Below are 26,574 nucleotides of genomic sequence, written 5' to 3'. Positions count from 1 at the left end.
TTACGAAGTAATCTGGAGAGAAATAGAAAAAGATTTAGAGAAGTGGAAGCATCTGAGTTTATCGCTATGGGGAAGAATTGCTATCATTAAGATGAACTTGTTGCCAAGAATGCTTTTTCTTTTCCAAATGCTTCCGGTAATTAAAGGCACAAGCTGTTTCGACTCGTGGAGGAAAAAAATTTCAAGGTTTATCTGGCAGGGAAAACCGCCGAGAATAAAACACAAATTACTAATAGACAAGAAAGAGCGAGGCGGCTTTGCACTGCCAGATTTAAGAACTTATTATGAGGCAGCATGTTTGATCTGGGCGAAGGAGTGGATAGCTTTAAAGGATACTGACTTGTTGGACCTCGAAGGGTTTAACAACAGACATGGTTGGCATGCGTACCTCTGGCATAATAAAGTTAAATCCCATAGGGGATTCCTAAATCATATTTTGATTAAGCCAATCTTTGAGGTATGGGAAAGGTACAAAAACCTTCTCGAGAGAAAAACGCCCTTTTGGTTATCCCCAACTGAAGCATTGGCGGTAAAGAAAAAAAACATGGAGACCAACTGGCTAACATATGCAGACATGATAATAAAGACAGATGAAGGCTGGAAAATGAAGCCTTACGATGACTTGAAAAGTAGGATGACAACTTGGCTACAATACTACCAGACTAAGGATTTGTTTAATGAGGAAAAAAGAGTGAATGGTTTTGAGAGTAGTAAATCAAGATTTCAAATTGATATAATTGAAGGAAATAGCAAATTGTTTTCAAAAATGTACGACTATATACTAGAATGGAACACCAAGGACGAAGAGACAAAAGATGTAATGATTAAGTGGGCCAGGGACTTTGGTTATAATATTGATATTGATTTATGGCTGAAGCTATGGAACCAAGGCTTAAAATTTACTGCGTGTACGGTACTCAAAGAAAATCTTATGAAGATGATGTACCGCTGGTACCTGACCCCGGTAAAATTGGCTAGAATTTGTAAGAATAGAGAAAAGAAATGTTGGAAATGTAATTTGGAAGTTGGGGATATGTACCACATGTGGTGGCTGTGTAAAGAGGTGAAACCCTTTTGGGAACTAATATTGTCACAGATGGGGTGTTGGCTACTCCCGAGTAAGCACTCCACACATCCTCTGGATTTTCATAGTTTTATTGTGCATGCTATATACAGTGGTGAGATGTCTCAAATCATGTCTGCTCTGCATGGGGCAGAAGCCCACAATGGCGTCTCGTGGGCTCTGACCCCCCTTTTAAGACTCCAAACGCCCCTCCTCCTTGCTCTATGGGTCCTCCGTGGTCCCAAACCAGGCTCCTGAGGTGCCGTTCTCTCTCCTCCCTCCTTTCCAGCCCCTACTGAAGCTAGCTCCTCCCCTGCTTCCCTGCTACCAACCTGGAGCTGAGCCACCAGGACTCTGCAGAGCCCTGGACCCGTCTTAACCCTTCCTGTTCCTGATTTGAACTCCCAGACTTGCTGCTGCTCTCCCATCTGGTGGAAGTAAGCAGAGTGGGCTGCTCTCTGCAAGCCCTCTCTCTTACAAATATATAACGAGCTAAAAAAGATTCTAAAATATACGTTTCCCAAAAAACCGGAAATGTTTCTGTTGGGATTGTTAGGAAGAGAAATCAAAAAAGAGGACCAGAAAATATTCATGTATGCCACCACTGCGGCCAGAATGGTCTTGGCGCAAAGATGGAAAACCGCAGATATCCCCACAGTAGAGGATTGGAGGGTAAAAATGGTTGAATACATAGAGCTGGCCAAACTTACTGGGAAGTTAAGGGAACAGAGAGATCAAAAAATACAAACAGAGTGGAGCAAATTTGTGGAATATCTGCAAATGTATTGCAAGACTTTAAGGACACTAACAGGTTTGAAGTAATACCTACAGCAGGAAATAGAGTGTTAAGTATAAAAAATGGATAAAGAAGGTGACTGTTGAAAATAAGGTAAAAGAAAAGCGCAAAATGTAAGAGATAAACTGTAAAACCAAATGTGAAGTGAAAGGGAAGTTGGGTTCGGCAGAACCAAAATTGGGTATTTAGGTAAGGGGAATGGGAGTTGAAAACATTTGTTTAGTAATGGTTTATGTATGTTGTTTGGATTAATTTGCTTTTTATAAATGTATGGTTATGTGTATGTTAGTAAAACAATAAAAATTATATATAAAAAAATAAAAATAAAATAAATAAATAAAATTGGATGTCCTGTGACATTATGTAACAAACCTGCAAATGTGAATGAATTTTAAGTGACTAGAGATATGTGCAACAGGGAGAGAATGCCCAGACAGAATTACAGCATCTGGTTTTTCCTTAGTGAGGCCTGTATATGTTGATAATTTGGCAAGGAATTAATTAAAACTGGTTATAAAAGATGAATTGCATTTGATTTTTTTTTTAAAAGAGAGCAGCGAACTCAGAAAAACATCATGCCCCATTCCTAGCCTGTTGATTCAGTTATAATAACATTACATTCTGTTAAATAATTCAATCAACTCAGTACCTCTCAGAATATGCCATGAAAATGAAGCAGTGATATACCAATATTAAAGCATAAACGCATTATGGACTGATAAGATAGCAGCCCTATCTGCAATAGAATGACAGTGTCTTATGAAGAATGGGTGGTTGGTTTCCGGAAGGGATTTTTATGAAGAGGTCACGCAGCTCTGTTGATAAGAGCATGAGACTCATAATCTCAGGGTCATGGGTTCAAGCCCCATGTTGGGCAAAAGATTCCTGCATTGCAGGGGGCTGGACTAGATAGTGCTTGTGGTCCCTTACAGATCTACAATTCTATGATTCTATGGTTTGTTCTAATGCTGTGTATTATAACCCTGAAGGAAATATCATAGTATATAATATCATACTATTTAATACCACTTTGTATTTTTTAAAAAGCGGTTGCCTATACATAGTTCATATGATTATTAGGGAGTCCTATATTAGTGACAGGTATACTTTGGCAAGAAAGCACTGATGTTACAACATAGGTAAAGGGAAAGGTAAAGGTACCCCTGACCATTAGGTCCAGTCACGGATGACTCTGTGGTTGCACGCTCATCTCTGTCTATAGGCCAAGAGAGCCGGCGTTTGTCCACAGACAGCTTCCGGGTCATGTAGCCAGCATGACTAAGCCGCTTCTGGTGAACCAGACCAGCGCACGGAAACGCTGTTTACCTTCCCGTCGGAGTGGTACCTATTTATCTACTTGCACTTTGACGTGCTTTCGAACTGCTAGGTTGGTAGGAGCAGGGACCGAGCAATGGGAGCTCACCCCGTCGCGGGGATTTGAACTGCCAACCTTCTGATCGGCAAGCCCTAGGCTCAGTGGTTTAGACCACAGCATAATGCCTCTCAAATTACGAAACCTCTATCACACACCCCTAACACCGCACAGAACTGAAAAAACCCAGTGCTACCTTTATGTCTTTAATTAATGCATTTTTGTCAGTTTCCTAAATCTTGTTGTTTTCAGATATTTAAATTTAAAGACTGCCAAAACTCCCAACACTGCTGGGTTGCAGCTGTTAGCTGTAGGAGGATAGGACTACATCTGCTTGTTCACTTAGTATGTTAAGCTGTGGATATTCAAATTTCTAGTTAATAATATAAATTGGCAGATTGCTAAACCACTCGGAAATTCATACTTTTTTGTAATACAGGACACCAAGATGTGTCTATTCAACAATGAAGTTGATTTATAACTCACTCTGGGTTGCAATTCTGTGCACACTCACCCGAGAGTAAGCCCCACTGAACAGAATGGGACTTACTTCTGAATACACAAGCATAGGATTGTACTGTTAAGAAGGATACTTTCAGTAACAGCTATGTCTAGATACAGACCAATAGAACGACAAGGCCAGAAAAAATATTTATCTCTTATTTTAACCATATTTTCATCCAATTAAGCAGACTCAAGTGACAGGACATAACCATTTGGTTTTGGGTTTTTTTGGGAGGGGGTAGCGTTCTTTGTACATTTTGATGCATCGTCTTCTGCTGTGTACAAAATATATAATCTTCATGAAAAAATTATTAAGTATAAAATGCTTAATATATTTCATTTTGCCTACTTCTGTGACATTCTTTCCTTTAGAAATATTTACATACAGTACAAGTTCATTCATCTGAATGGTCTAGGAGCGGATATCCAAGAAAAAAAGAGATTTGGATAAACAAGAGCACTATTTACAAAGTGTTGCAGTGTCATTGGCCCTTATGGAAGAACACACTGTGAATGTGGCAAAGCAAAACTATCCGGTAACTCAGGGTGGAAAGTGGAAACTGATACAATCTGTTGTGTTTTGCAGTTGCTGTTTGTGCTTATCAAACAATTGTCTCTTTCAGTATGGCATTTGTATGGAAAGTGCTACTTTGAGCCCCATAGAAGCAATTGTCTTCTCTTTATTGTCTTAAGCCTAGTTCACATCCGCATGCTCATCACTTGATAACTTGCCTGTATGAAAGGGCCATCAGATCTGGCACCATGGCATAGATAGAGCTCTATTTTCCCAGTTGCTCCTAAGTTCACACATTCAGCTAATAGTCATCGAGTACAGTAATCAATACCCCCCAAAAATCAAATGATGTGCATGCATGTGGTTCTCTAGGCCCAAGATAAACACTAAAACTTAAGTCCCTTTGTTTTGTTTTCCTCTCACAGAAAATAGAGATGATTTTAAAAATAAACCAGCAATTCAGAACCACATCGCTTTGATAAATCTACCTCATTTCCCAATTTTGGTAGTTCGGCTACATGGCACACAGTTGCTCTCATCGTCCGCATTTTTTTATTTCTGCAACTAGGCATATCCTTCCCATTAAATGTACTTACAATACCCCGTTTTAGGAAAAAGGTAGAAACACCTAAGACCAAACCTTACAATTCAGCTTCACATTTGCCTTCTTGTGTATTATCGCCTCAGTGGTCTCTCTTCTCCAGGAAATCTCTCCATCAGAGCTCTTGAATACCTGGCCAACTATCTCCACTGTGGTTTCAGCTTCCTCCCATAGATCAAATCCTGGCAATGATCCCAGAAAGAGTGATGGTACAGTCAACATCCTTGGAAATCCCATTCACCGGAACTGCCCTTTAAGGCTCTTTCCTGCTTAACAACATGCATCCTGCGAGCTGTTCAGAATAAAATGCTTTTCCTCCATTACTCCACTGCTTTCCTCTATGACGCTTTAAAAAACAAAACTTCCTGGCAAATGCAACCGTGAGGGGGTCCCACTTGAGACAACATGACATTGCCACTTGGCATCTTCACTGAGACACGTTCAGCACAGCATGACTGCTACCACCGCCTGTCAAATTACTTGTACAAACAGGATTCCTTCTTTACATATCTAAGGGTTTGATCTGTAAAGACCCAGAGCAAAGCCAAGATCTAGAGCGGGATGTGGCATTCTGAACTCTTTAGTTTTCCAACTTACGCTGCAGTTAAGAGCTGGAAATTGTGAGACACGTCTGATGAAGGCTTCTAGTGGGCTTGTAAGAGGTAACAATTCCAATTCATCTAAGCACCATTTGCTTCGCTCCCTCTATGTCCTCCTTTGCTCATCCTCCAACAGCCTAGTTTTGCTATAAATAATTCCATTTTGTTTCAAAACTTGCATTTTGAAAGCAGAAGTAAAATTATGCATAGTAAGGTCAAGCAGATACTCTTAATTATTTTTTTTATAATATATTGTGAATGAAGAATTTCTGTTTCCTTGTATAGGCTTTGAATTTTCTGAAGTGCGGAAAGGTTATGAAGGGCTAGAAAAGTTATCAGAAGTCTGGTGCACAAATCAATCATTTCCCAGAGTTTGGGTATATTAGTGTCTAGAAAAAAGGCTGATGATCTCTCATAAATATTAGGAAATATTAGGAAAAGGCTGATGATCTCTCATAAATATTAGGAAACCGAAATAAATCTTTTGCATCTATGAAGTGGACAGTACAGTTGTCCTCTATGGCGAACTCACTGAAAATCATGTAAGTGGAGCAGAACATTGTATGTTTTGTCGATTTAGATGTTTCTGGTTTGAAAATGTAGTGGCAAGTTAAGTACTTCTGAGGATTGGTGAGTACCGTGGAATGGTCCAACCCAGACAGTCTTCAATTAGTGTACACACAGTTCATTAAACGGATGTAGTAGCTGCAGGTCTGCAAACTCTCGTTAGCAGTTCAAGTTGTACCAATCAACACATTTTATGTCTTTAGCCTTCCGGAGCTGGATAAGCAAGGCTGTGGCACTAAAAATATGCTCACCAGTGCACATGTATTAGTCATGTATGTGAACAGGATTAAATAGGAGGGAGGCTAACATGTATCGCTCTCATTTTGCAGTTAACCTCTGACTACTGTAGATGCCAGAAGACACCTGCAATGCAATTCTAGACAGTCTGTCCCTCAAGGCGGAAAAAATACACATTTTAAAAAAGGAAGGTGTGTTGACCATTCTGAACCTTTTGGTAAATGACACAGCTAAAACACTGCTTAGGCCTCTGATGTCCCTTCTCCATTTTCATGCGGTTGCAGCTGTTCCCTTTCTTGTTCTTCCTGAGGTGGCCGCACACGCTTGAAGAAGCCCACCTGCATTGTAGAGAGAAAAGAAGGTAATACAGTGCATATTGGGAGCGACACAGGAAGTATCTCTGCCCATAAACACCCCATGGCTTCACTCATGGGGGTATCAAAATAGTTAAGGCATCCCCACAACAGGTAGACAAATGCAGCCTCCAATTTCAAAAACATTTTACCATGCGCACAGAATCCGCATACGTGCACGGGACTTTCACATGCCACGCTACTGTTGTTACACGCACAACATCCACATGCATAGCCCAGCACATCAACAGCGCTTTAAACATCTTATTTACTGCTGAACCTCTTGCCACCAGCAGAACTCAGCCAGGCCTTCTGCAATAACAGATCTTTAAACATCTGGACGTAGACCTTAAGCAGCCAAGTCATTGTTACTATTTTAAAACATTTAATTATTTCCCATGCAAGCTCCTGTTCTGTGAGGTTGGACTGAAAACTGGTATAACTAATACTCTAAATAAGCAAACCTGTAAAAGGGCTGGGGAGGGTCCATTTGAATCAACGAGAATCAGAGCTCTCACAGCCGACCGCTACAGAAATCTCAAAGGCTGTACAACATGTTTCCTTCGGTTCTTTTCCTTGTGTTTATCTGAAGCTGCAGCTAAATCGACAAACTCCCTGTTCTCCTACCTGTTTTGTGCTTTCATGTGATTGTACACGTGTACCTCTACAACCACGCTGAATGCCCCCAAAAGATTACTCATCTGATTTCTGTCTTTGGCTACTGGATTTCTGGCTTTGATTTCCAAATATTTATATGGAACACAAAAAGGAAGTCAATTTAGAGGAACTGGGGAACCTTCGGCCACCTTTAGGCTTGGTAGAGGTCCCAGATAGACTGTTTCCCCAATCCACAGCCTCTTGCCCCGCACCTGACATCAAATGGAGGGCATATACCGATGTTGCTGGGATGTGCCACACTGAGAACTTTCTAACGCAGCCAATCAACAGGCTGGCAGAGGAAATAGGTCCATTTTAACTGAAACCAGACCTGTCTGCAAACAAAAAGGGCACATTCTTTGTGCCCATCAGCTGATCTCCTTTGCAGATGTACTGCCAGTGCCCATCAGTGGATTTGTGGCCAGTGCCCATCTTTCAAAGTTTGTTTGTGGCAGAGGTAAGGATCTGGCCCACTGACTGGATCCAGTTCCCCACCCATGATTTAGAGGCTTCTTCCCCCTAGGTTGAACCTACTCAGAAATAAGTTCCACCAAGTTCAATGGGAGCTAATCACAGATGAGTATAGGAGTGCACTCTGAAAAGTACCATAGTACAATAAAATGAGCCAGGATAGCTCAGTAGGTTAGAGCATGGTGCTGATAAGGCCAAGGTTGCAGGTTCGATCCCCATATGGGACAGCTGCATATTCCTGCATTGCAGGGGGTTGGACTAGATGATCCACAGGGTCCCTTCCAACTCTACAATTCTATGATTCATTAAAGACACCACTTACCCTGTACATTATAAAGACTAGAAGTGCCAGAAGTAATAATCCTGCTAAGACGGCTAGTATGATTACCCAGACTTGCACGGTCATGGGTGCTGGCTGAATACCCCACAGGATATTCGTGGTAACCTAAAGAGGAGGAGACGACAACATATTTTATAGAGAAACAATGTAGAGCGTTGGAGGGATTTGCTTTGGAAATTCTTCATGATTCACTTGCATGTGGCACACCGGTGGGCAGAAACAAACACTGTTTAACGAAGGGAAGGAGCAAGGTTTTACTGGCCTATGTTTGTGTGTATGCTGTGATTTGGGAGGAGCAGAATCTGGCACTGCTTGCTGAATTGCTAGTAAGATAAAGGTAGGTTCTGGTCGGAAGGTGATCACATAGCTTCACTGATTGGATTTTGAGTTTGCACCCACTGATGGGAATATGCTTGAGTGGTATTCACTCACAGGACACTTGATGGCAGAAGTGGGAGAGGCAAGCTTAATCAGTACCCTCCTTTGCCCCGCAGCCCCTTGCACCCTCTGAAAATCTGCTGTGGAGGTTTGGAAGAATTTCAGAATTGTCTCCCTGCTCCTGGAGCAAAAGCCTTCCATGAACAGAAGTACAGTCATACCTTGGAAGTCAAACGGAATCCGTTCCGGAAGTCCGTTCGACTTCCAAAATGTTCGGAAACCAAAGTGCGGCTTCTGATTGGCTGCAGGAAGCTCCTGCAGCCAATCAGAAGCTGCAAAGCCCCGTTGGATGTTTGGCTTCCAAAAATAGTTCGCAAACCATTTGGGTTTGCGGCGTTCGTGAGCCAAAACAATCAAGAACTTAGCTGTTCGAAAAGAAGAAGAGTTTGGATTTGATATCCCGCTTTATCCCGAAGGAGTCTCAAAGCGCTAACAATCTCCTTTCCCTTCCTCCCCCACAACAGACACCCTGTGAGGTGGGTGGGGCTGAGAGACTTCAGAGAAGTGTGACTAGCCCAAGGTCACCCAGCAGCTGCATGTGGAGGAGCAGAGACGTGAACCTGGTTCCCCAGATTACGAGTCTACCGCTCTTAACCACTACACCACACTGGCTCTCCACACTGGTTCGAAAACCAAAGTACGATTGTAGTCCCTCCATTTGGGGAAGGTTATTAGGGCCAATTAAACACCACCGAAGCCTCCATGCTGTCTAGCTTAATATTGCTGGCTTTGATGGTGATAAATTTGCTGAAGTTTAGGGCTGCAATCTTGTGCACATTTACATGTAAATAAGCCTCGATAGAACATATATATCCTAAGTCAGGCATCAGCAACCTCCGTCCCATGGGCCAGATACGGCCCATGGAGGCCATTTATCCTACCCATGGGCCTCCCGTGAACCGAGCCACCCACTCGGCAAGTCCCCCGCACGCTGCGGTAAACCGGGGCAGCGCGACACAGGGACTCGCCGAGCAGTGCCGAAAATCGCGTCTATGCAGCCGCAGAAGCGATTTCTGGTGCTGCGGACATTTTGGAAATGGGAAGCCAGCACCTGAAATCGCTTCTGCGCAGTCACGTACATGCACAGAAGCGATTTCTGGTGCTGCGCTGCCCATTTCCAAAATGTCCGCAGCGCCAGAAATTGCTTCTGCGCAGCCGCGACATACGCAGAAGCCATTTCCGGTGTTCCAGACATGGGCAGCGCGGCACCAGAAATTGCTTCTGCACATGTGCGGCCCATGTCCGGCCCTCGGACAATAGTCCGTGGGAATCCTCCGGCCCACGGGCAGAAAATGTTGCCGAAGCCTGTCCTAAGTAAACATGCATAGGATTGGGTCTACGCCAATGCTATTCTGTATGCCAGCGCCAGACATGAGCCCATTCTGGAGCAGCAGGGTGAAGGCTGCATCTAAAGCTTTTAATTGAAGGCTAAAATTTAATCAAAAGCTTCAGCAGCATGCGATAAAACTGAATGAGCCCAACAATCCACGATTTAATATAGCACAGTAAAAACATTGGAAGCAGATCAGATGTGTGTTTCATTTTGACAACTCTTTTCAGCTTAATTGTGTTGCCCTGGGTCGCGCTAATTTTGAATATCAAATAGCTTACTATTGTAGAATTGTGGACATCTTCAGGAAAGGAAAGATTCTTGTAAGGGAACTCAATAACGCTGAAGGAAGCGGATGATTTGAGAGAATAGGAGTGGTTCTGGTATTCTTTCTGTGATTGGAATGATAAGAAAGAAAATGTCAAATAGAACCCATATTATTCAGGGGCAGGCAGATGTCGTAGAAACAGCAATGGATGCTTACGTTCATGAAGGTCTGAGTCCAAAGGCGAGATTTTAAATACAGAATTGCCGTCTTCTCCTTCTCTAGGCGACCCACTTGGCAGAATATCTTTAAACATTCCGCAGTTCCGCAGCCCTAAGGTTAAAACAATAGGAGAGGTACATGAGTTTTCAGATGTTATGTTCAAAGGGAACTGGTACCACAGAGCTATCCATGCTTCCATTTACTTCTTGATTTATTTCTTATGTGTTGGATCCTGAGAGCTGCTTCTAATGCTGTGACCTAGCATGTTCCGTGGTGTAACAACTACTACACCCTGCTTGGGCACCACTGCAGCGAGACTTTGAATTACGCTGCTGGTGACTTGTGTGATATTCATACCAAATGCTGAAGTTTGGGTAAAGGGAGTAAAGTGTGAATTAAAAGCATATGCTCCTGAACCATTTTTAGCTAGACCTCCCTGGCTAAATTTACCTACAGTACATCCATTTCCACTATAGCATTCACCAAAATGTCTGGGAACTAACAGCAACTTGTTTTCCCCTGAAGATGTTTATTTCATGTACGTAGACTGGCATGAAACGACAACATTCCCTTTTCTGCTCCAGTTTCTTCAGCTAGAGAACAGACTGTCAAAGCTACCCTGGATGCTTCAAAGAAACAGCAGGAAGAGATCTCATGTGTTGCTTGCACCTCCTCTATCCATGTCTTATCTATTGCTGTGGGTGGGGAGAGATGAATGTTCCATGAATGAGGGCACTTGAGATGAAATGTGGACAGAGAGAGAGAGAGAAGAAACAGAAATAGTTCCATCGGTATAGGATGGAATTATTTTTTGTTAAGTGACACCATGGAAATTCAAAATGCTTTTTTTTTTAAATGCCCATTTTTCATGTACACACCCAAGCAAAATTAAGGTGGAGAAGAAACCCACTTCCGCATCACAACGGAGGTGGTGTTGTGGGCGGGACCCTCCTGCACTCTCACGATGGGGCTAGGAGCCCAGCCCCTCGCGTGTAGGGAGTTCCCGCCGACGTCACGCCCAGGCCGACCAATAGGGTCGGCTAAAGGGCAGGGCCTCACCCCTTTTAAACGGAGCCAAGGCAGGAACTCACCCTCTTTGCACGCTTCCCCCTCAGCGATTCGGTTCACCCGCCCGCCCTCCCTTTAGGCTAGGCTAGGCTGACGCTGCTATGGACTTTGGTTGGTCGCCCTGGTTGGCTGGGGGGCCTGGTAGGACTTTTCCCACTTGGGCTAGCCAAGATGGTTTCTTCGCCTACCTCATAGCAATTTGTCACAACTTTGGTTTGGCGGTTAGGCATTGGAAATTAGCATAAATTACATCATCTGCCCAGAGATTAGTGAAATATTCCGATAAAGGTGTTGGGGGCGGAGCATGTCCTGAGCCTGCTGAGGTCAGGGCCGTAATGCACGACCCAACGGCAGCCACAGAAGGCGCTTCCGGTAGATTTACATCACTGGGCACCTTGCTGGTGGTTAGCTTCTCACAGACTGCAACACACGGGTTGCAGTCAGATTTAGTGGTTAGGTTCCAATGCCTAAGCCAATACCGCTCAACATTCGTAACCAATAAAGTTGTGGCCTTTCGCCCAATTAAATCTATACAGTGTGTCTGGTGTCTTATTCATGGGAAGGGGGGTCATCGCCACACAACAAGGGTGCCTTTTTTGTGCTTTCCTTTTCATCATACCTACAATAATAAAGCACCTTTTGGACACAGGAGGCAGCACCCTTGAACTGTGAAACCACAAGGTCCAAAGGTAAGTCATCAACACTTGATTTTTAGAATCCCATTGTCCTTGACTTTTCCATTCCTGGAAAGGCTTGGAACAATGAATTATTTGTCAAGCTGGCAAATCAGATGTAGAGGTTTGCACCTCATATATCACAGGCATCTGAAGTACAATAAACATGCAGCATTAAATCATCTCTCGCTAGAGCCATTAAAATCCAATATTTGCTACCCTGCAGTGGCTGATTCAATGTTGTAACCTCTTCCTCCTGATCATGGGGAAAATGTTGGAGCAGCAGCTGCAGGCATGCATGTTGCATTTCAAATTGCCATTGCTGTCACCCAAATGCAGAGGGGATGGGGGAATATGTCAGTGGCAAAGGATGTAGATGTGCACCATTTGTGTTAGGATTTTGTGACTCTGGGTTATCTAAGTCATGTGTTTGATTAGATTCGTACCATGCAAAGTATTTATACACATGTAAATGAGTTACACCCACTTATTCTGAGAACTCCAAATGAGCTTAGCGTGCTCAGTCTGAATCAGTTGTTGTAGTGGTTATAAATCATTCCGTATAAGGATTTTTGTCAGAGGCATTGCGAGTGGAACACCCCAGGGAACTAGAATTGCAATACTCAGGCTCTAAGAGGTTTTGAATTTGAGAAACGTAACCTAGCAAGCAATATATGCCAAGGTCACTGTAAAATGGCCCTCAGGAATTTTTCATAGAGTCGGGTCCCTTCCAACCTTACAGTGCTATGAATCTTAGGGTTGGTACAGTCCTGGCTGACCATTTTTATTGCAACCCCTGGTGGCAACCTCTGCTGGTGTGCAAATTAGGACCAAACCAAAAACAGTGCCTGCAAAAGAAGAGGTGCAAAGTTGTAGAGTAGTGTCTGCAACGATTTGGATTCTGCAACCCTGCTTAATTCACTGGGCTCCTTCAGAAAGGGAATTTAGATTTAAAAAACCCATGTAATTTGCAGATTTAAATAGTGCTGAGCCAACACACCTGACACTATACACCTAGAAGCATCACTACACACCTAGAAACATACACCTGATGTTTTATTATGCTTTAAAATATGCTGTAAGCTGTCCAGGGTGGCTGGGGAAACCCAGCCAGATGGGTGGGGTATAGATAATAAAAGTATCATCATCGTCGTCATCGTCATCAAGGCAAAATTATCTGTAGTTCACAGGTATCTCTGGTAAGGGGAACTTGCATCCAAAGGGAGCTATGTAACATATTCTCTCTCATTCTCACATACTCCCCTGTCGTGATGTATGCCCCTAACAGTCTTCCCCTAGTCCAAATCAAATCTTGATTCAATGATAGGAACTGCCTTATACTGAGTCAGATCATTTGTCCATCTATGTTGACTGGCAGTGGTTCTCCAGTATTTTGGACAGTAATTTAATCAGCCTCTCCAGCCCCTACACTGAGAGATGTTCAAATACACCATGTTGCATGTTTTGTGTTAATCAGGATGTCTTGCATTACATAGGTACCATATAGCAGGTCTCTACTCATCAAAAAGCATCCGATCAGTTTCGATCTCCTGTGAGTGAGGCAGTAGAGCCTAGGCATCTTTACCTAAAGACAGAGGCAGGCTGCCAAAGGTTTGGACAACCATCCCACCAGCTTGCTCACCTCTTTTCTCAGGGTTTCCCTAACCAATCTGTCCATCATGGTCAATCAGGGCCTATGCATCTATATCAGAATTTGCTTTACAGAGCAATACCTTGGGACACATGAAGCATACCTAGGATTCTCAAACAAACCAATAAACAGACTTTACCAAAGTTTGTACATCTCCCTCAGCTGCGCTTAGGTCCCTCCGGTTGACATTGTGACTGCGGCTATCTCCTTCATTCGTTGTTTCATTCTTTTCATCTTGGTGAGGCGTTGACATCTACAGCATCAAGAAGGATTCGGTTATCAGTACGGATTGGTGACACATCCCTAAACACTTTGTGGATGGGTGAGCAGCATACACTGGAAATCGAGAGCGATAAACGAGATACCAAAAAGCCCACAGCCATTTTGAAATGGTCACTTGCCCTGTCCACATTCAGGGAACTGCTGTTGTCAAGTGAGCCCACAAGGGGATGGGCTGGTTAGGGAGTGAGGTGACATCAACCAGATCTTTAGTGGGGAAGGTCTATGCCAGGCATCCCCAAACTTCGGCCCTCCAGATGTTTTGGACTACAATTCCCATCATCCCTGACCACTGGTCCTCTTAGCTAGGGATCATGGGAGTTGTAGGCCAAAACATCTGGAGGGCCGCAGTTTGGGGATGCCTGGTCTATGCTGCTGAGCAGACGGAGGTGAGAGTATGTTTGCAGCATCACCCTCCCCAGGTCACTTCATTTCTCCCTGTATCTCTCTTCTCTAACGAATTCGCTCAACATTTGCACAGAAGAACCTCTTTGCCCAAGCATTTGAGCAGATACAAGCTAACAACCGCTGGATCCCCCACAACCCCCTTTTGATGACAATGAAGTTGAATATTCTTTAACATTATAACCATTAACAATGATTTGTATTGCTTTAAACATTCAAGACAGATGGATTGCTCAGTACACGGAAAAATCTGAAGATGCTTTCCACTTACATACCTTAATTTTTAGCGGGTTAATTTCCATATCGGAAGTGCAGTTCATGGGGCCTTCAATTTCATATTCCATAATATACAACAGGGTGTTGTTGTTGTACTTGTAAGGCCACTGAAGATTGAGCATCACTTTGCTGACAGCACTCGGGCCATTGTTTCTGAGCTAGTGAGAGGCAGGAAAAACAAATGACCACGACGAACGATGCTATTTTCACTCTTGCAGTACAATCCTATCCCCTCCTATGGCTATTGTGACAAATGCCCCCAACTTGTCTGTGGGCGTAGCCAGGCAGTCCTATGCTATTTAAACGACCATCCAGATGTTGTTGGACTACAACTCCCCTCATTCCTGACCACCGCTCATGTTGGCTGGGGATGATAGAAGCTGCAGTCCAATAACCTCTGGAGGGCCAACATCCGGTTGACCACAGCAAATCCCTTTGCTCTTACCTATCTCAAGGCTGTGTGACATTGCTTCAGAACTGGGCCACCTGCCACTACAGATGTTAGAACAGAAAATCCCGCCCCACTCCTCAGGTCTCCCAAAGCCCTTGTGTAACGCTTTTGTAATGCATATCTGTTATGTTAAATACTGCCCAAAGGTTGTGAAGCACCTGGCAGGCTACAGTACAGTGACTCATGGGTTGTGTTTGGCTTGGCAGGTCACACATTCTTCAGGCATGCTTTTAAGTCTTTCTGTTCTGATTCTGGGGGAGAGAGGAGGGCAGAAGGGTGGTCTCGGTACCTTAAATGCATGAACACACCGTGACGTGTGACATCCCTGCATACAGGTGTGCAGCCCACAAGGTCATCTGATTAGTTTACCATTCTGCATAGCTGCCAAGTACCTGGCGGAGAAATCCGGGATCGGCAGCCATGCGACACTGAAAGTTGCGTAGATGCAACTTCCGGTGTCACTTTGCCCATCTATGGGCACCGAAAATGGCTGGCACTGGCGCTAGAAGTCGCGTCTACGCATGTCCGGAAGTGTGTAGACGCAACTTCCGGTGTCGCTTTGCCCATCTATGGGCACCAGAAAATGGCCGGCGCCGGATGTCGCGTCTACGCATGTCCGGAAGTGCGCAGACACAACTTCCGGTGTCAGCGCCGGCCATTTTCGGTGCCCATAGATGGGCAAAGCAACACCGGAAGTTGCGCCTACGCACTTCCGGACATGCATAGACGCGACTTCCGGCGCCGGCCATTTTCTGGTGCCCATAGATGGGCAAAGCGGCACCAGAAAAATGGCCGCCGACAGGAACAAAAATAAGGGAATTTAACGGGAGAGGAGCTGGGATGGGAGACCTCCGGGAAACGGTAAGTAAAAACGGGGGGGTTTCCCGGGAAATACGGGGTACTTGGCAGCTATGCCATTCTGGCAAGAGGTAAGGCATGATCCTAGCAGGCATGGCCTTCTGGTTACAGCCTTGAGCACAGATTTACCTCGTAGATGTGTTGAACCAGAGGCCCGATGTCATCCTCCGTTTCTGGATTCTCCTTGGGTTGCCAGTTAGGAATTGGGAGGAAAAGATGATCCGGAGAAGAAACCCTAAATTACACAAGGAGCGCAAAAATAACCACCAGGCACCGTGAGCATGCAGCATAAGCCGTGTAATTGCAAAACGAAGGAAACGAGGCACTAGCTAAAATGGCACCAAGGCCATCACTCACCCTCTGATTTCGACAACTGCTGAGATGGCCAGGTCCACCTGATAAGATGTCACGGGGCTTAGGTTGTTGTACATGTTAGAGCTGTGAAAACAATGCAATGGCACAGCAAGTCAAGTCATGTGCTGCTGTCGAAGGTATAAGGAAGGAGGTTCTACCCTACAAGCGGTATGCGCTGAAAGCACACGGTTCAGTTCAGTAGCCCATTTCAAGTGAGTTGCTTCTCCTGCGATGCCTGAAGAGTGGCTGCTTTCTGAGTTCTCCTTTCATTACGCCATTGTTTTAAATCAGGGGTGGGAAGCCAGTGGCCTTCCAGACATTGTTGGGCTACGACTCTGATCTTCCCCAGTCACTGGTGATGCTGCTTGGGGCTGATGGGAGTTGGAGTGCAACATTATCAAGAGGGCCATAGGTTTCCTATCTCTGCATTTAAAGGGCAGCAAACTGTCAATTTAGTTATTGTATTTGTATTTGCAGGGGCCAACCTTTGGATTTTTTTGCGTCAGGTAACAAAATGTGTCAGGCTCTCTCTGGCCAGAAGTTTCATTGGTCTTTAAATGGACAGCCATTTAAAAGAGGAATGCAAGCCAATATAAACACTCTTCTTTCTCTCTCTCTCTCTCTCTCCAACTCACTCTGTATATTCCATTTTGGAGATGCTCAAATCAATACATTCCTTTTACAGCATATGTCGACTAATATGCTGAGTATCTCAGTCTTTGCGGTTAAATGTAATATATTGGCAATGCAGTCCTGACTGATGTTAGGCAGATTGCAGGTTTTTAAAACAATAGATTCTGGAAGAGAGGAAGCGGCCTTTTAAATGCAAAAGGCCACAGGTACAAGAAGATCCTCAAACAAGATTTCATTTATGACATTAACGGGGGAAATGTTTTAATGATATATTGTTTGTTTTTAGACTGCACAGTGCTTGGAGATTTGTGAAATATGTAAGATACGCATACATGCTTTTAAATAAATTAAGAAAATGGCTAAAAAGGGAAGTTGGTGGTATTAAATTGGAAATGTGTGTGTGAGTGTGCATATATGCACCATATAATTACATTGTTGCAATTTAATATTCTTACAGACAATAACAGGGCCGTCTTAAGCAGGTCAGGCGCCCTGGCGCCATGGTACGCAGATCGCTCCGGCGCCCCGCCCCCCTTCTTCCCGCAGCTGGTGGGCGGGCGCAGTGCACAGCGTGGTTTCCGTGCGGCTTCGCTGCGCAGCACCCTGCCACCCCGCACCACCCAGCCTACCCCTAGAGCCAGCCCTGGACAGTAATATTACTATTATTTATAATTTAATTCTGTTTCTGCCTGTCTCCCCCCCCTCCTGTTTCAATAGCAGCCCCAGTTATTAGACAGGTGAGTACACAGTGCTCCATACCTACGAATCTGTAGATCAAACTTCACAAAGGTGTCCATCTCAGATTCCTGATGAACACTAAAATGAAGGCCGGCTGAAAGCTTGAACAGAAAAGAAGATGTACAGGATTTAACATGTGACAGTTGGAAAGAGGTTGGTTTAACCCATCGTGTGGCTGATCCAATTAACCAAAAGGCAGTCAGTATGAGGCTGCCTCCCAAACCAGCAAACCCCGCTGCTGTAGGCATAGGGTTCTCCTTTTTTTGTTAATTCTTACTTTTGTTCCTGCTTTCATTGGATTCCCAAGGTCGCAGACAACTAGTCGGGTTTTATTCTCAGTTTTAAATGCGCATGAAAGCCTTGCCAAATCCTGCAGTGAAACAAAGGCGACTGTTTTCAGAGAAGAGCACAACACTTATCATTCTCTAAGCAGGTTCTCCTTCTGACATATAATGATATTTATTGTCTACAATGAATTCTTTAGCACTCCCAATGGTTATGAGCGGTCTATCAAACATGACATTTTAGGGTTCAGAACCTGTCTCTCCGCTGGCAAGTGTGGTGCAAAGATCACTAGTGTTTTTGAAGTCCAGAGAAAATAATCCATTATCAGGCTGCAATCTCTAAGCACACGCTTATCTAGAAGTAAGAAAGGGAAATAGTGATTTGTTCCATTGTGATATGACTAAAGAGGGATTTGAACTCAGGTCCAAGTTTGGAACTGTACTGACAACACCAAAAAGGCTTCCAAATGGGCAATGCTGCTTTCTTTAAGGCAGTGACATTTCATCAGTACTCTAGCACAGCGTTTCTCAACCGCTGTTCCGCAGCACACTAGTGTGCCGCGAGACACTGGCTGGTGTGCCGCGACGTGCCGCGACGAGAAGGGCGATTTGCATTGTCACGTGCCTGGCGGCCGCCAATACACACCACTGACCCGCCGGAAAGCAATATTTCTCCTCCTCTTTCCCAAAGCTCAGTGCAAACGACTGGAGGGTGGTTTTAGACAAACTTAAAGAAGCTGGCTGGATGAGCTCAACCTGAAACTTGCTGAGCAAAGGATTGTGCTGGCAGAGAAATCAGCGGCTTGTGAAGCCTTATTACAGGAGATTGCAACCAACACAGCAATTGGCAAGTGTTTCTTACAGTCATAATTATATAGTCAATATAGGGCGGCACAGAGTTAAATTTTTTAACTTTTTTAATGGTGGTGTGCCTCGTGATTTTTTTCATGGAACAAGTGTGCCGTGGCCCAAAAAAGGTTGAGAAACACTGCTCTAGCAGGCCAGCTCCATTACTTAGCCAATATTACAGTCTGTGGCGATCACACAGGGTCCCCGGATGTTTCACTGTCTATTGATCCCTGTGCCACCACTTTAAGGATCCGCTGCCACCACCCAGGCCCTGCCTGGGAAAATACTGAGTCCAGTCAGTGTTAACTAGAAACATAAAACTGATGTTTATTGAGTACAGTTTAACAAGCGTGTGGTTTCATAAACGGTCACAGACAAGTACAATCTTTGGTTGCCTGCTCCCACTCACTATCCACCCTGTCAGTTATTTAATTGATCTTATTAGCTATTAACTGTTCCTCCCTCAGCTTCTTCCACTACCCTAACTCAGCCTACCCACAGACCCCCTTTCCAACCAACCACCCAACCCAAACCACCTCTTCACTCAACAACCCCCTGTACTACCCCTCAGGGCTGGTTTTTATAGTCCCTCTGACTCCACCCCCTTGGGTTCTGATTGGGTCACCCAGTTAACTATTTTCCCTCCAGCACTATACATAGGTAAACGTCACACAGTCATACCTTGGATCCTGAATGCCTTGCAAGTCGAACGTTTTGGCTCCTGAATGCCGCAAACCTGGAAGTGAGTGTTGCGAACGTTCTTTGGAACCTGAACGTCCGATGGGGCTTCCGCGGCTTCTGATTGGCTGGAGGAGCTTCCTGCAGCCAATCAGAAGCCGTGCTTTGGTTTTTGAACATTTTGGAAGTCGAACGGACTTCTGGAACGGATTCTGTTCGACTTCCAAGGTATGACTGTATTACCAAAACATTTATTTTTTAAAACTTCACTTAGAACTTTGGCTCCTAAATCTTCTATAAGATACCAATACAGTCAGTTGCTAACAACTCTGAAGGAAATCCTGAATGCATCATAGGGGGGGAATCTTGACGTGGCAGGATTTTTGTGGTGCATTTATTGAGTTGTACAGTCTTAATTATTGCCACGTTGGGGACAAAACAGCAACAGCTAAGGCACTTATCCCAGTCCCTTGGGATCGCCCCGTTCATTTCCCAAGGTATAATAAGAGGATGAGCCTGAATTAATTTAATTACCAAATGTGTGGCTCTAAGCGCCTCAACAGAAATAGCTTTGTCTTAGCAGCCTGGCTCGCTATGTACAGACTGCTCACTGTTGCTAGACAAGACACTTCTCTCCCAGTTTAGGAGAGGATCATCCAGGTTTATCTTCCAGCTGGCAGGTCCACACTGTTCACCAGCACCATATGATCAACTAAAAGGGATGAAGCAAAATAGCCACAAAAGGTGGCACTTTTAAGCTTTGCCTAACAACTTCCTTACTTTAAATGCCAAGTAGACATTTTGAATGAAGGAAAATGATTATACCCGTATATTCCGGCGTATAAGACGACTGGGCGCATAAGACGACCCCCAACTTTTCCAGTTAAAATATAGAGTTTGGGATATACTCGCTGTATAAGAAATACGACCCGGTGTATAAGACGACCCCCGACTTTTGAGAAGATTTTCCTGGGTTAAAAAGAAGTCCTATACGCAGGAATATACAGTATTTATAATGTGAAATTACATGAAGGAACCAGGATGCAGAGGCAAGAAAGCCCCACCCCCCCACCCCCCGCCAAGTGAAAGTTTGAGCTACACTGAAGTAGCGCTTGATGAGAGTGTGTGACATGGTAGACAGAACTATGGTTTGGGATGTGGGAGACCTAAGTTCAAACCCATGCTTAGGAGCCCGAAGCTCAATGAATGGTCCTGTCTAAAGCTCACTGTAGTTGCCCAGAGCTGCTTCCCTAGCAATCTTATTCCGTGCCCCATTTGTAATGTACGGATCTTCTGATCATGTGAGTAGCCCACTCATATTGCTACTTCCCACATCAATTGCTTGAAATGCAGCCGCATGAGCCAAGCATCATGTAGAAAGGGTTTTCGGAAACCAATGCAGCTGATGTTTTTTTTCTTGCATACCTCTCCCTCCCCAAATAGCATACACATTTGTGCTAAGAGCACGACTGAACTGAGATCTCATTTGTACTGCCCTTTTTCATTTCGCAATGAGCAATTGATACCAAGAGATAGTGAGCCACACAGTGGGTCTACAGTTGAGCAGGGATCTGTGTACGCAGATTATTTCAAAATACAACAATCTGTCTCCTGCACCAGACTTGCCACCACAGGATTGGTAGGTAGGACTGCAGACCATAACGCAAACCCATAGCAGTAAACTTCTATAGCAAACTCCCCCAAACTGGTACCTTCCAGGTTTTGCTGGGCTCCCATTAGCTCTCTCAGTGGTGATGAGACTTGTGGTCCAAAACACACTGAGGAGGATGGCAGGCTGCAGAACGTTGGTTCCACAACACCCTTTTGTCAGCAACCAGATACGTGATATCAAAAACCCAAGTAGACTCCAACAAACAAAGGAAGACTGTGTATGTGGTTTGACACTTAGCACGGGTCTAATTTTACACCACTGCATTGCCAGTTTGGTGTAGTGGTTTAGAGTGGTTTAGAGGACCTGGGAGACCAGGGTTCAAATCCCCGCTCAAGCCTTGAAGCTGTCTGGGTGACCCTAGGGCCAGGTGAACCCACCTCACAGGGTTGTTGTGAGAATAAAATGAGGAGAGGGAGAATCATGCATGCCACCTGGAGCCGGAGGAAAGGGATATAAAGGCAGCGATAAATAAACACAAACTTGTTGCAATAAACTCTGCTCACAGCGTACTCACTAGACTTACCTCCTTGTTGCGAACTATGCCAATGAAGTCTGCTTGAGGTGGGACGGTAACAATGAGTTCAGCTTCATAGGCTCCCTCTCCTAGGTTCTCGGCATTGACGACTAGGGTTAAAGGATTCTCATCCCCAATATAGATCTGCTTCTGATCACTGCACAAGACCAATATGGAACAAAAGTGAGGCCTCTGAATCAAGTGTTTCTCAACCTGTGGGTCGTGACCCGCAAGTGGCTTGTGGGCCCAAATAAACCCCAAGTAATGTTTGCTTTTAATCCTTAACGGGCCTGATGAATACCTCTTACAATGTTTTGTCTGAAGGGCTCGAGCCTGACATTTTAACACTTGGGAGCCACTCTCTGCGGGCGGGTGTGGCAGTTCACTCCACCTGCACAGAACCCCCAGACGTTTGACGGTCCGTTGGTACCTGCACCAACCACTGATCAATTACCCGCTTCCACCAACTAGTATATGCCTGAAAATCTCTTCATTCACTCCAGTCAAGGATAAGGTTGGAACAAACTGTGTTTATTGAAGTTCAGTACATAAGCATGTGGTTTCCAAATGAATAGTTCTTATTATCTTTAATAACAGTTTTTATACTGGCCTATACCTACAGCTTTTAATCAATCACAGTTCCAGACTATCTCTTCCTTCTTCTTACCTCACTACCTCTCTCCCACCCTCAGACTCTCTCCCTAGCCCCTCTCAGAACTCCCCTTCACCCTTCCTCAAACCTCCAAGAACCCACAACAACCCCCTCCTCTTCCCAGGGTGGGTTTATATAGTCCCCCTAACTCCGTCCCCTAGGGTTCTAACTGGCTAATCCCTTTAACTCCTTCTATGCTGTCCCTAAATTTGGGATGATCGTCACAGCTGGCAGCAGATCCAGTGACAGCTCACTGTGAGGTGCTTGTACAGGGAATAATAATAATAATAATAATAATAATAATAATAATAATAATAATAATAATTTATTTATTTATTCCCCGCCCATCTGGCTGGGCTTCCCCAGCCACTCTGGGTGGCTTCCAACCGAATATTAAAAACAATACAGCACCAAACATTAAAAACATGCATCTTATGCACCAAATCCCTCCTGTATGAGCACCTTGTGGTGAACAGTGATTGAATCTGCTTCTAGGGTTTGTTAAAGGGTAAGTTTGCTTAGAAACAGAAGTCTGAACACGTGCAAAAACCATTTGGCAACTGATGCCATGTTGTTTTGTTCCAAAATAACATCGAACTGTCATGTATGAGGACCCTCAAAGATAATTTTTGGAAATTGAGGTTAGCTAAATTTTGCTAAGTTCCCTGAGCTTGCTGATGAAGCAGTCTCCATGCTGTTGCCATTTGATAGTACATATCTTTGTGAGACAGCCTTTTCAGCAATGACTGCTGTGAAGACAAAATACAGAAGCAGGCTATGTATCAATAATGATCTGAGACTATGTCTGACAACCATCAAACCCCACATTGATCTACTCTTCGGCAAAATGCAAGCTCAGCCACTCCACTGATACTTGCCAAGATGGACTTCGTTGTGAATAAAATTGTCAAAACCACTCATACTTTTATTTTTTTAAATCTGACATGGCTTGTGTATCTGTATGTTTATGCAATAATTTTTTATAACTTGTGATTGAATATCCTGCAATCAGATGGTTGGTGTCCTTACATTCTCACAAACAAAGCTATGAATAACTTTGTACGTAGTATAAATATTTCAACAAATCTCACATAAATAGGGATATTAAGCAAAATTTTGCTTGGATGCCTCAAGTAATTGTTATATATATATATATATATATATATATATATATATATATATATATATATATATATAAACTTGCAGTTAAAATGCACGAAACCAACAGCTGCCAAATGTCTAAGGTCCAAAATCCATGTGATAATCAGTGGGTCACCATGCCAAATACATTTAGACTTGTGGATCGCCCTCTCAAAAAGGTTGGGAACCAGTGCTCTAGATAGGGTTGCCAGACTCAATAGAGGACAGGACTTCTGTGCCTTTAATTGCCCTGCTCTCTTTTGAGTCTGGAAACCTTAAAGAGAAACCAGCAGACCCTTTGTTTAATTTCCAAGCAAAGGGTCTGCTGGTTTCTCTTTAAGGTTCCCAGACTCAAAAGAGAGCAGGGCAATTAAAGGCACAGAAGTCCTGTCCTCTATTGAGTCTGGCAACCCTAGCTCTAGATCAATGTGTTTCCATAGCTGTTTTAAAATCGTAGCCTAGCACAGCCCCTCCCCACAAAAACCTTCTTGAGTCTGGGGGCATATTTGGGAAACTAATAAATCTGTAGGCACCACAAAATGCCCATTCCACAGAAGAAAAGTGGTGATGTACAAACACTGCCCCCACCGCAAAACCTCTAAATGGCTCAAAACTAAAACATAGCAAAACAAAACAGGCCTCTCACCTCCACAAAAAAAACCTGACACCTGTAACCAAAGAATTTCAAAAAAACAAAACAAAAACCCAACTAATTAAAAAATGGGGGGGGGATAGGGGGCCTGGGTGGGTACTAGGTAGTCTGTCCGAGGGTGCCACATTGGAGACTTCAGGCCTAGTGAGGTGCTAGCATCACTCTCACAATGCACCCATTAGATCAGCAGAGTGCTTTTCAAAAACAGGTGTTCCCCAAGCACAAAAATAGCAAACTAAATGGTCCATCCTTCAGAAAATGCTTCCTCCACCCAAGCATACCTGCCAAGTTGCTGTCAGAGAAAGAAGGGACCGGGCTGGAAATAGCAGACCGGAAGTAGAGCTGCCACCATTTTGGAACTGGGCGGAGCATGCTCAGAAGTGACTTTTGATGCTGCTTTGCCCAGTTCCAAAATGGCCGACGCGCCAGAAGTCGCACTGCAGCCATTTTGGAACTGGGCAGAGCAACATCAAAAGTCGCTTCTGAGCATGCTCCGCCCAGTTCCAAAATGGCCGCCGCGCCAGAATAAACCAGGAAAAAACAAAAAATCCGTTTTTTCAGCTAGGAACAGCTGGAAAAACGGGGATTTCCCGGGGAAAACGGGAGACTTGGCAGCTATGCACCCAAGCACATTTCTTCGACACCAGAGTATTACAAAAACCTGCCCACCCACCGCTGTAACTCCCTACCCACTAAAACACATTAAACGTTTGAAAGAGCCTATGGCAACACTTCTCCTAGGTGCTCCCAGGAACAACTTCATTTGTAAACTGCCAAGGTCATGCTACACATTAGCAGAACTGTACAAAAACAATTGAATGGCCAGCTATAGCAGAGGGCTAGGTATCGTGTTGTTTCCAGCTAAACAGCAGAGTCAGAGAATCACAGAAATGTAGGTTCTTGAGGATCATCTAGTTTTCTCAGAACTCAAAAGCAGGGCATAAAGAGGGCCTTTTGCTGCGCAGAAGAGGGGCTGAGGGTACGTGCAGCTTGGCAAAGGTACAAAAATCTATTGTATCTGGCCTGCCTAGATATAAACTAATTATAAAGAGCTAGGCCTCACAAAACATACACATAGAAACAGCACTGCCATCTGCTGGATAAAATGACACAGAACCACTCCTTTATTTAGCAGTAACCTAATGAAGATGTGATATAAGGGAAAGGAATTTTACACTGTCTTTATGTACATGGAAAAGCCCATCCATGTGCACTGTTCCTTTACTCTGCCCTTCACAGCACAAGCAATCAAACCAATGAACCTCAAATTAATCAAAGTTTCTTATTTTGCCGAAACCATGAAACATACCGGCTTTAGAACAAGCCATGATATTGAACCATGGTTTGAAGTTGGTTCAGTGTCTTAGCATTTTCCTGAAGCTAGCAGCCACAGTTTCTTGGTTCGGGTGGAACAGGAAACCATGGTTAATCAGAAGATTCCTGAATTCTCGTGCCAGAAAAGGAGGAGTAATGGGGTTGCATGTGTGGGAGAAAGGCTTGCTCATATTTTAGTGAGATTGTATGAACTGGGTCAAATGTCTTTACTATACTAATTGTCCATTTTGCAGAAGAGTTAGACTCTACCTGTCCACGGCCACTTGCAAGTCCGGACGGCAGACATTGTCCTCACCACAGTCCAGAAGAATATGAGCCTAAATATGTAAATAATAATAGTAATTAGGTATATGATATTTGAATTGTTCAGACTATCAGAATACTGTATGTATGCATTATATACTCCATGTTTTTACCCTGTGTGGGAAAGTTAGCACTATTAACGTGAAACCCTTTCCCTATGTAATAAGAGGGAGTAGCAAAGGGCAAATTTGCAGCTTCCTTGCTTTTTGAACAGCGTATACCTGCTATCGGGCACTGAAAAGGGCAAATGACAGAGGGGAACTGTTACAGAACACATTCTCCTGTGTTGTGGAGATTGAATTTCAAACTTCACTGCGATGCCGCATCCAAGGAACAAAGTTAACTTGTGCTTTTGTGTGTGTGTGTGTTTTCAAACATTTAAAAGAACAACCATGAGAATTAAAATGAGAACTTGCCAATTCAAAAGTACGTTTCTCCATTAAATCTCTCAGCATTGTACCTGTCTGCTAACGTTTGCAGGAGTGAACTGGTTGAGGATGGGCTGCAAGCCAGTAGAGTCCATAGCCGTTTTATAATCTAGCTGATATTCCATGAATATGGTGATTGGAGTAAGCTTGTCTCTAAATTCGGAGTCGTCCTAAGGGAGAACAAAAATAGAATTGCTTTTAGAAAACGAAAACTGCACGATTATACTGGAATGGAATTCAATCAAACATCTACTACGAAGGCTTGTGGCTATCTACCGCTTTAATGGAAACAATATTGGATGGAATTAAACAACAACAACAAGCAAATAAGAGGCAGCCATTTGTAAATTC

General features: G+C 44.0%; 1 protein-coding gene across 1 annotated transcript in view; it reads right to left on the bottom strand.

The window, feature by feature from the left end:
- Window positions 1-3,869: 3,869 nt before the first annotated feature.
- The window catches only part of ITGAV (integrin subunit alpha V), a 70,258-nt gene continuing 47,553 nt past the window's right edge, over window positions 3,870-26,574 (bottom strand). Inside the window, exons 18-30 of the mRNA XM_035133482.3 lie at window positions 26,256-26,393; window positions 25,742-25,809; window positions 21,723-21,870; window positions 17,994-18,086; window positions 17,738-17,817; window positions 16,349-16,429; window positions 16,121-16,226; window positions 14,682-14,840; window positions 13,862-13,975; window positions 10,327-10,440; window positions 10,124-10,234; window positions 8,057-8,179; window positions 3,870-6,591 (exon numbers count right to left, since the gene is read on the bottom strand). Of these exons, the coding sequence (XP_034989373.2) occupies window positions 6,496-6,591; window positions 8,057-8,179; window positions 10,124-10,234; window positions 10,327-10,440; window positions 13,862-13,975; window positions 14,682-14,840; window positions 16,121-16,226; window positions 16,349-16,429; window positions 17,738-17,817; window positions 17,994-18,086; window positions 21,723-21,870; window positions 25,742-25,809; window positions 26,256-26,393 (1,431 nt within the window). The 3' untranslated portion in view covers window positions 3,870-6,495. The remainder of the gene's footprint in view (window positions 6,592-8,056; window positions 8,180-10,123; window positions 10,235-10,326; window positions 10,441-13,861; window positions 13,976-14,681; window positions 14,841-16,120; window positions 16,227-16,348; window positions 16,430-17,737; window positions 17,818-17,993; window positions 18,087-21,722; window positions 21,871-25,741; window positions 25,810-26,255; window positions 26,394-26,574) is intronic.

Source organism: Zootoca vivipara, chromosome 1 (assembly GCF_965207765.1).
Source record: "Zootoca vivipara chromosome 1, rZooViv2.hap1.1, whole genome shotgun sequence".
In the NCBI taxonomy this organism is placed as follows: Eukaryota; Metazoa; Chordata; class Lepidosauria; order Squamata; family Lacertidae; genus Zootoca; species Zootoca vivipara.
Note: the sequence above shows the minus strand (reverse complement) of the source record. Positions and strands in the feature narration are given on the sequence as shown.